An 11,033-nucleotide genomic window follows, 5' to 3' on the forward strand; every position below is an offset into this window, starting at 1 on the left:
GATACAGAGATCAGGAACATCCCGTCTGTTTTATCGGTTAATTTTTGACTCTTCATAACATGTAGGAGATTGAAAGTAATTTTAATTACCAAGTATATCAAGTTTATCTGAAACTTTTTTATTAATTTGAAAACAAACCCAATATAGAAGAAAAAAAAATCACCCAACTGTCCTCACGTATATGAAACAAACATTAATAATTAATACGAAGCAGTATGACAAATTTATATTAGTCAGAATCTGGTTTATGCTTGTCAATCACATTAAAGACCAGAAAGTCTAAAGAGAACTTGGAGAAAAACAAAAAAACAAAAAACAATAATGGAATGTAAATCTGAACTGTCAGAAATAAAGGTGTTTTAAGGTAAGGTGCTCACGCAACCATGAGATACCAGTGCAGGCGGTGGCCCATCTGCATTCACTAATTTATCTGCCATTATCATTTCCCATTACTTTTCAATGAAAGCATATCAGGCCAGTTAAAGATTAAAGTTACAACTTTTACAGCTTTTTACAGCTTTGTTTTTTCTCGTTGGATTATCATCTGGTTGGTTACGGTAGGCTCTGAGTTCACTTACTTTTGTCTTAGATTCTGTGAAATTCAAGGTTTGTTTTCTAAATCTAGTTGTTAGTTGCTTGGTAGCTGTGATTACTCACTACAGGTGTAGTTTCACCCTGACCTTAGGTGTGAATTGAGGGGCGGGCTCAGCACTTATTGAACTGACTTAAATTAGGACGACTCCGCTACAGACACATGTGTCTGTAGCAGCGGTAATCAACATCTAGAGGAGGTTTGGTGGTGTTCTGAAATCAGTTAATCTACATCTCACCTACAGGACTTTACAAACTCAGCTAAGTATCTTCTTATATTATCTCAATCCTTTATCTCAGACATCCACAAATCTGTCCTCTGCCTTTTCATTGACGCATTCTCCGAGGCATCTTGGCAGGGGTGGTGGCACAGGTTTACTAATGTCCCGAGAGTGGCGTTTCACTCCACTTTCCTTCTGTACTCTTTCCATCTCCTCTTTTGAATTTCATGCCATTACAGTGTCTTTCCCCACCAAAGTTCTTATCATTGTCATCTACCGCCCTCCAGGTTCCCTAGATCACTTCATTGATGAGCTCGACATCCTTCTGAGTCATTTCCCCATTGAAGGAAATCCACTCATTCTCTTTGGGGACTTCAACCTTCCATCAGACAAGCTGCATTCCTCCTGCATCCTTCTGCTGTTGACAGCATTTGACCTCGCCCTCAACCACCCTCCTCCAACTCACAAAGCGGGCAATGTTCTGGACCTGATCTTCACCCGTACCACCACAACATCGGACATCGCAGTCACCCCCCTCCACCTCTTGGACCATCACTTTCCATCCTTCTCTGTCTCCCTTCCTTCTCTTTCCATCCAGTCCTCTCCAACATGTTCCTCCTTCCTCTGTCGCAATCTGCACTCCATAACTCTCTCTTCCCTTACTTCTACTATTTTGTCCACCCTTCCTCATCCTGACTCTCTACCCTCTCTCTCTTTGGATACAGTTACAAATACTTTCATTTCTATACTCTCCTCATCAATGAATCTTCTGTGCCCTCTCTCCTCTAGACCCGCTAAGTCCTCCTCACCCGCTCCCTGGCTAACAGAAACACTTCGCTGCCACAGGAGAGAACTAATGACTGCAGAGAGGAGATGGAGGAATAGATTCATAGATTCAGATCTTAGCTCATACAAGTCTCTCCTTTCCAAGTTCTCACTGGTAGTAACATCTGCAAAGTCATCCTACTACAGGGAGAAATTGGAATCATCATCATCTGATCCATGCAGGCTCTTCACAATTTTTTCTTCTCTCCTTAATCCTCCCCCTCCCCCCCTTTCTCATCTCTTACTCCGGAAGATTTTATCACCTTCTTTGAGGAGACGGTTGCAGCAATCCGCCAGTCCTTTTCCTCTGTTCCCACTCCTCCAACTAATGTGCATTCCCCAACATCCAACTTTCTGACTTCTTTTTCTCCTCTCTCCACAGATGAAATTCTTCAACTCCTGACCTCCAGCAGTCCGACTACATGTCTGCTGGATCCAATTCCTTCTGCTCTGTTCCAGACAATCGCAAGAGATCTGCTTCATTTCATCTCTGTCATCAACAACAACTCCTTATCTTCTGGATACGTGCCTACTGCATTCAAAACCGCCAGGGTGGTACCAATCCTCAAGAAGGCCACACTTAACAGCTCCAGCGTCACCAACTACAGACCAGTATCACGTCTCTTACCTCTCAAAAGCCCTTGAACGAGCAGTTTATAATCAATTGTCTCTCTTTCTCACCCAGAACCAGCTGCATGATCCCAATCAGTCTGGCTACAAACCGGCACATTCTACAGAAACGGCCCTCGTAGCGGTGACTGAGAAACTTCATGCCCCTAAAGCTGCCAAACAGTCATCTGTTTTGATTCTTCTAGACCTTTCAGCAGCCTTTGACACAGTGAACCACAACATTCTTCTCTCTGTTCTTTCCAGGCTTGGTGTGACTGGCTCTGCTTGGAGATGGTTTCAGTCCTATCTGGATAGACGGTCCCATCAGGCGACATGGAGAGGATCCACGTTCAAACCGTGCAGACTCTCCACTGGTGTTCCACAACGCTCAGTATTAGGCCCCCTTCTCTTCTCTTTGTGATGTAATATCTTCTCATGGTTTCTCCCAACACTGCCATTCCGATAACACTCAATTATTTCTTGCTTTTCCACCCTCTGACATGCAGGTCTCCAGACGTATCTCGGCATGCGTGACTGACATCGCGTCATGGAAGACAGCCCACCACTTGAAGCTCAACCCCAGTAAAACTGAGCTTCTGTTCATCCCAGGTACTCCCACCCCTTATCATGACCTCACTGTTTCCTTTGAGAACCCCCTGGTATCACCACCTTAAGCTGCTCGTAGCCTGGGCATAACTTTGGACAACCAGTTGTCGTTCTCAACTCAAGTTTCTAATCTAACCCGGTCTTGCAGATTCCTCCTTTGTAACATACGAAGGATTCGACCCTCTCTTTTGCAGGAAGCTACCCAGGTGCTTGTGCAGTCTCTTGTAATCTCAAAGCTAGACTACTGCAAATTGCTACTTGTTGGTCTTCCTCCAAGAGCCATTAAACCTCTACAACTTGTCCAGAATGCAGCAGCACGACTGGTCTTCAATCTTCCCAAGCTCACACGTTACTCCACTGCTGCGCTCCCTTCATTTGCTCCCTGTAGCTGCACGCATCAGATTTAAAACCTTGATGCTTGCCTACAAATCTAAAAATGGACCAGCCCCTTGATACATGAGGTCAATTGTCAAAGCCCGATCTGTACCTCAAGTACTTCGAACCTCAAGTACGGCGCGGCTTGAAATACCTTGCTTCAGGTCTCATGGACGACAAGCATCGAGACTATTTTCTGTCCTGGCTCCAAGGTGGTGGAATGAACTCCCACTTGTTGTCTGGACAGCAGAGTCCTTTGCAGTCTTCAAACGCAGACTTAAGACCCATCTATTTGCAGAATATTTAAAGGACAACTGACACTGCTCCCTTATTGACTGACTAATTTGGTACTTATTGTAGGGCATTATTTATGCTTTTTAACAAACTCTAGCACTTATTGTTTATAGCACTTATCATTGTTTAAGATAGACCTCATGTATTTTGGACTTCTAGGTATCAGCATTCATCCCTGTATTCTACAGTATTCTAGTTCATTGGTATGTTTAATTCTAACCTATTATACTGTACTTGGATATATTCTATGAGTAAATGACAAAGCACTTTTGTAAGTTGCTCTGGATAAGAGCGTCTGCTAAATGCCGTAAATTTATCAAAATTACATGTCACTCTTTCAGATATGTGCTAACAAAGCAACCAAGCAGCAGAAGACAGAGGCATTATTTCATAAGAATAGAGCTAGTTTAACTCCAAATCATTAATGTCAAAGATTAGGTATTCCTCAGAAAAAAAACCTGAAGATACAATTAACTCTTTCGACTGAAAACAATAGTCTGTTTTTTCTTCCTAGTGTGACTTAAGAACACCTTAACACAAGGATACAGAAAAATTATAATCCAAGTTTAAATAAAAGAAATAAAGTTTATTTGACTAAACAAATTTCTCAGTGAATAACTTGTTCTAAGAAATTAGGTTAATATAAATTACTACAATGTGTGAAGAGGTGACGGCCAATAGCAGCAGAGTCATAGCACCTATGCAGCCTGCATCCTGTCAGTTAACCTAAATGTATGCAATGCAACCAAGAAGGCAAGAACAAACTGTGAGATCAGCAGGATAAACTGTGAGATTATTACCTATGGCACCTGTGAGAAATAAACGCTGGAAACAAAAGGAGGATATTTTTTTAAATGAGCATGGATGCATTTAAACAGTCTGCTGGAGACCACTCAGTATGTGCTACAGAGGAAATTGGACTCTATGTGCATTTCTAAAACCAACGAGGCCGACAGTGAGGCCCCAAAATAGTCTCCCTCATCTCTGCAGCCATGTTCTCATGCAGGGAACACAAAGTGGGCCAGCTTCCCAATTACACAACCTGTTTATGTTAAATCAACCGACCAAATCTTGCACAAACTGGTTTTCATGACATTACTCAACCTCTAGATTTTATAATAAGGAGCTGTACAGCTTTCGGGTGTGACTTCATTTGTTGCATGAAATCTATCAGGTAAAGACATTCATATCTGAGATGCAATACAAATGTTCCTGTTAACTTATGGTACATAATCTAATGCTATGCAAAGCTAACCAACTCCTGTGTGGTTGGTACAGATGAACATAAATGGCTAGCTTTACTGGTACTTTCAAAAACAAACAAAATTAAGCAAACCGAAGTGTTTTTGAAAAAGGAGTAATCACTTAATTAAAGATAGATTGCAATAAAGGAAGCAATCAGCCTGTGTCTTACAGTGCCAAGTAAGCAACAGGTGGTAGCCAGTTTATCACTTAATGTGTTTTTTGTGGTCTTAAATTTACAAAAATTGAAACATGTTTGTACATTTACAAAATTACTCAGCAGGTAAACTTCAAAGTACTGCATGGTCTTCATGAGCAGCCATATAGAATGTAAACTGAATGAATGATGAAATGCCTGCATCCTTTTGTCAAAATATTTGGACAAATGTCTTCTGCTCGTGTTATTCTTGATAACATTTTATTCTGAATATTTAATATATTGTGTATTTGATAATGACATAGCAAATATTCTGCTGACTCATTCAGCAATTTGTCCAGCTATTAACTATGAAATATTCAATTGCTGTCACTCATTGAAGCGGTGGATGGGAGGGTGGATGTGGCAAAATTAACTTGAGATTTTTTCCCCTTTCAAAAATACTAATCATACAAGCTTGGCTCTACCACACCCAAAGAGTTTTGGGACAGTCACGATGGCTTGAACAGGGCTAACATTTAAGAACACTTTCAGGAAGGGCAAATAACAAGAGTAATGCACAGTGGGTGGCCTGACTAATGCTCAGTAATAAACCCTAAATAATTTGAGGAAGAAAAAAAAAAAAAAGGATTCAAAGATTAAATGCATTATCTTTATGCATATGGCTTTTACTTAATTTGCTTTTCATCTCAAATTCCACAAATGTTTACATTTCTTTCTCTGTATCATAAGATGGCACTGCTTCTCAAGGGGGATAACATTTACTCTCATAATCTCATTACCTCGGGTCCATGAGGGATAACATTTACTCTCATTACCTCATAAGTAATAACATTCATTGTCAGTACCTCAGGTCCATGTGAGATCTGCTACAGCAGGACCACCAAATAGCAACAGCAGGAAGGATATAATGCACTCAAAGCAAAGAACAAACCACGTGGCCTATTTTGGGATGCCAACTCAATCTTTGCCATCACTTAGTGAAGGCCAGTGGGACCCCTGCCGTTCAGTGACCCAACAGGGGCTTCAGAGAGTCACTGTGAGCTGTAGAGCACAGCTCTGCTTGCTGGGCAGGTTTGCTGGCTAAAATAAAAACTTAAGTAACTGGTTCATGGTTAAAAACTAAAACATGCTAATTGAAGGTTAAACTAAAGACAAGCCAATGTTTGTTTTAAAGTTCAACATGACCAAATGTTTCAACAGGACAGATATATTTATTTCATCTATTTCAGGAAGTCTCCCCATACCATGCAGAAAAACAAAAACATAGTTTGGAACATTGTTTAAATCACAACACAGACATTTTCTAATTAGAATCTAGAAATGAACAGCCCTCATGATTTCACTTGACTCTCCACAGCTTAGAGGGTAAAACTCCAAGCTTTGATGTTAATGGAAAAACAAACATCCAGTGTGCAACACTGAAACACATTCAATAAGGACAAGACTGAAGACAAACAGTCCAAAACCCACTGCTGCTAAAGCTATTTCAAACACAGGGTAATAGCAATACCAAGAGCCTTAATTAATAATTAAATTACACATTTTACAAGTATATCAACAATTTAGTTAATAATTGGGTCTTTTTTCCATTGTGTTTTGTCTAAGAACAGGATATAATAGTCAAAGTTAACAATCAAGCTATATTCTTTAACTAAATGACTTTTTGTTTTACTAGGTAACTCCAACCATTACAGTGCTCCTCGGGGTGGGCCTCTCCTTCTGGTACTGATTTTGAATCCTTGCACCCATGTAAACGTAGTATTGATAAGCGGCCTTGGCAATCGTTAAAAGGAATCCTGCCCGCACTAACATCACCTGTGTGTGTGTGTAATATATATATATATATATATATATATATATATATATATATATATATATATATATATATATATATATATATATATATATATATATATATATATTACACACACACACTTTGCAATCTGTTGCTTGGCTTGTACACCGTGTTCCGTGGTAGGATGCGAATCTAACCTTCCTATACAATTATAGTTAGCTAGCTTAGATTTTTACATTTCCAATTGAAATGTGTACGAAAACCAAAGGATTTAACTAAATTATATAAGATACTCACTTTCTCCGTTTGTTTGTTGACAGTTCCAAATAGTGTAGACTGAGACAACCAAAACAATCAAAGTCCGTAGTCGCATCGTGACCACGCTTAAATGGTAAAACGTTGTTCCTTGTAGCGAAATTAGTCGGGAATCGAAAAGTGCCTCGTTTGATTAAAAATACGCTTATTATGTCAAAGATAGTAGAAACGTAAAAAAAAAACAAAAACAGAAAACTTGTCACCCCCTCAAAAAAAGGGGCGGAGAGGAAACTTCAACGTGTTCAATTACCTAGGTTAGCTATGTTAGCTAATTAGCTAGCTATCTACAATGCACTGTACGCAAGCGGTTGCTAAATACTTCTCGAAGATTGCTAGGTAGCGAGCTTACATTCAGAGTAACCATCGACATAAAATACAGTGCGTGTGAACATTAATTATGGTTTTCAGAGTCTTCATTTTGACACGTTCCGTTTGCACACGTTCCGACCTACTTTAATGTTAACCCCAAGAAAAAAAACTCTTGGCTACCAGCGTTAGTTATCCTGGTTAGCAAGCTAGCTAGCGAGTTACTCGCAGACCAAAGGAATTGCCACGCTACTCGTGAATTAAGGCTAAATCAAATTTAACTTCGCTAGTTAGCGGTTAGATATTTTGGAATCGTTTCAAAAAAATGTTCGCAAAGTTTTAGTTTTCTCCGGCCCCCTAAGGCACTAAAATATTATTATTATTATTATTATTATTATTAAATAACAATAATAATCAACTAGCAGTTGTGGTATTATTTGTCAGATGTTTCCCGTCTTGTAGTGCCGATATGTTTTATTCTCACGTTCGGGTGACAGTTTGGGTTGTGCTAGCTGACTTTCTAGCGTGGCTTAGGAGATTTCACGGGTCACTGCGCGTCAGAGCCACTGTCTAACCATAGCGAAGCATTTGGCACCACTGTCACCTATAAAGCAGTTAGCACACCAGCGCAAGCCCTAAAGTGTAACTAACTCTCCACAATTACTGCATATTTGGGCTAGCAGGTCTTGAAGCGTAGGCAAGACAGCAAAAGCTGAGATTTCGGCGAGGCTTCCACCCGAGTTTTCAGCCGTGTCGTTGAGGCTTATTAGCGAACTGGCTCATCTGTATAAAAGGGAGCGAAGATTCTTTTGATGAAGCTGAGCGCAGTTATTCTTCAATATTCAGTCGAATCATTGAAAACACATCGAAGTAAATTAACAGAATATACAATCGGAAAAATAGATTTCCCCACGCTAGAGGTAGCTAGTGCATTGATATGTCTCTCCTTCTCCAAGGATCCCCTTTCCTGTATTTGCGCCAGTAAACAAGACCTGCCAGAAAGCCAGACAGGGCAGCGACGAAATGCGGACTGGAATTGGACTGGAGAGTGTGCACGTACAATGTCAGAATAGCATTTACAAATTACGTGGAGGACGAAGTTAGACCAGAATATAATAGAATCCACAAAAGGTCATGTTCATAATACTTAACGTATACAATCAACATAGACAACCGAGTTTATTTAAGACAACTGATTTTCAGATCATGCAAGTAAAGCGTTTTGAGATTTTCCTTGGTCCTGGAATCTTTAATCAGCTCTTCCACTTTAGGCAATCCAAAGACAACTTTAATAAATAAACAATGTAATTAGAAAATGGGGGAAATACAGTTCCTCCCAAGTTGTACGTAGTGCAACATGATACTTTCAGAGTGTTTTCAGTTTGTTTTTAAAAATCTATGTAGCATTAATTTTACCTTTGAACAAACAATGTGAACATGTCACACATTCCCCAACTTATCAATAGTCAGCAAATATAAACCTATACATAAGATCAATACTGTTCGATTTTTTTTTTTACCTTTCACTTTTTGTTTGATACAAAACATCCGACCAGTTTATTTTGCTACCTGAGGCACCTTTGGGCATGTGGATACTGCTGCTGTGGATTAGCCAAGGAAAGGTTCGGCTCTTAACAGACACTTCCAAATCATTACTGGCTTTTGATCAGATGGTCTGCAAGCAGCAACCATGCACATTCTGCATATAGTATATAGTGTAGTGGTCTGACCCAAAACGATGTGTTTGTTTCTGCCTCCTTGCATTCTTTTAGACTGAGACAGGCATGCAATAACACAGGGTATACAAGGTAACCTTCTCTATATACCTGCAACACATCCTGGTCATGTTCAGTTTTTATTCCAGTCAGCTGGCCTCTTTTCTCTGAGTGCAGAAAATATGTTAAACATATATATGAACTTGAAAATATATATGAACTGGAAAAATATGAAGGATTTGGACAGAATCATTCATTAAGTGGACGGTCTTATTTGTTTAGTTTGTTTTTTTAGTAATATTTTTTTTCCTTGATCCTTCTGTATGGTGATATGCTGTCAAATCAGTTTAGGGAATTTTATAATAAGAAAGATATAGATATAGTAGTAGAAAGCCTTTTGGAACTATACAGAAGAGTACATCTTGTGATGTAGTCTTCAAATTCTGTTGCCAAATTCTTCTGTGTTGTGAGCTCTTTGGAAAGCTAATGATTTCACTGGTAGGCATTTTTCAGTTTCTTTTATAATTTGCCTTAATTTAAATGTAGTTTCCTTTGCCAACATGGTTAATGCCAGCACAGGGTAAGACTAAGCCTCATCAGAGGTAAAAAGCAGATACAGAAACCTTAGAAAATGTTGAAGTTTCTATTTTTAAATAAATTACTGCTGTGAGGTAAATGATATCTGTTTAGCTATAGTTCTAAATGGAAAGCTTTAGGTAACATTGTGAATAGTACAACAAAAGGCTAAACATGACTCATATGCTTTCTTCCTGATGAACCCAGGACTGGGCGCATAGGCACAAAAACATCCCTCTGTTCTTTTCTGGCCTGTAACCTGTTTACATCCTCAGTTCCAAGAAATGTCACATTGTGTGTGGGAATACTGCCCTAAACCTACTGAAATGGCAGGTACAAATTATGTGGGGGAAAGAACCTCCCTGACAAGCCTCAGTTAATAAAACGGTGAGCTGATGTGTGAGATGGTTATCTAAAAAACAAAAGAAAAAATGCTAGAAAAGAGATGGAAATTAGAAAACTAATCAAATTGGTTAGTGTAGTTGGTGATAAAAAGTTAATAACAAAGGATTCAAAGTGAAAAAGAATTAACTCATTTTAATGAAGTCCAAGAGATTATACAGACAAAAGAATATAAGATCTGACGTTCAAGATGTTGGAGAAAAGATACCAGTAAACCAGTAAGCACAGGTGTGAAGCAACAATTTCTGATTAACATGTCAGTGAGAGCAATGTACAGCCTCTCATACATGGTCAGCAAAAGGTCACTTATCACTTGTACATGTTAATCTCAGGTGACCTTTGTTCTAATTGCTCATATTAGAAAAGAAACACCATCAATCTAGTTCACCACTCTGGAGGAGAGAACATTGAGTGCTAGTGAGGACAACACTGCTGTTCTGACCATGCTGCTTTAAGTCTGTGAAAATAACTAAATTTCGAATCCAATGAATCTGTCAGTGTACCAACACAAATAGAGGGAACAAATTGGCAATAAACAACTCAAAACACAGAGTGAATTGAAGCAAACCAAAAAATGGCATGCAAAGAAAGGAAATCTTTGATTTGCCTGTGGATGGCAATACAGTAGTGTAGTGTACTCTAATGGCTTCATAATAAAACAAAGAACCCCCCCCCAAATATGGTCCACAAACACTGGTGGACATTGATCAATACTGGACACTTTCACATTAATTGCAAAGTTAATGAAGACTTGTAACATGTTTGCTGCTTGTATTTTTTATATTTTAGTTGTTTTTTTAAGTTGCTTCATAATCTTTTTAAAAGGTATTTATTGTTCTGAGCTTTTTTATGGACTAATTTATTGTTCTGCCTTGTCAACACTTACTAAACCAGTCTTGCCAATAACAAGGAAGGGAGAGACACACAAAGAGGGAGAGAAAGTGAAGAATACCTCAAGCTCCTAATATCAATTCTTAGTTCAGTATTTGGTTGAGTGTCTC

The 11,033-nt window shown here is 39.1% G+C and overlaps 1 protein-coding gene across 1 annotated transcript in view; it reads right to left on the bottom strand.

Moving 5' to 3' along the window:
- The window catches only part of insra (insulin receptor a), a 44,524-nt gene extending 36,204 nt beyond the window's left edge, over positions 1 to 8,320 (bottom strand). Inside the window, exon 1 of the mRNA XM_035536505.1 lies at positions 7,016 to 8,320. Coding sequence (XP_035392398.1) covers positions 7,016 to 7,091 — 76 coding nt within the window. The 5' untranslated portion in view covers positions 7,092 to 8,320. The remainder of the gene's footprint in view (positions 1 to 7,015) is intronic.
- Positions 8,321 to 11,033: the final 2,713 nt, after the last annotated feature.

This window comes from Electrophorus electricus, chromosome 18 (genome assembly GCF_013358815.1).
Source record: "Electrophorus electricus isolate fEleEle1 chromosome 18, fEleEle1.pri, whole genome shotgun sequence".
Classification (NCBI taxonomy): Eukaryota; Metazoa; Chordata; class Actinopteri; order Gymnotiformes; family Gymnotidae; genus Electrophorus; species Electrophorus electricus.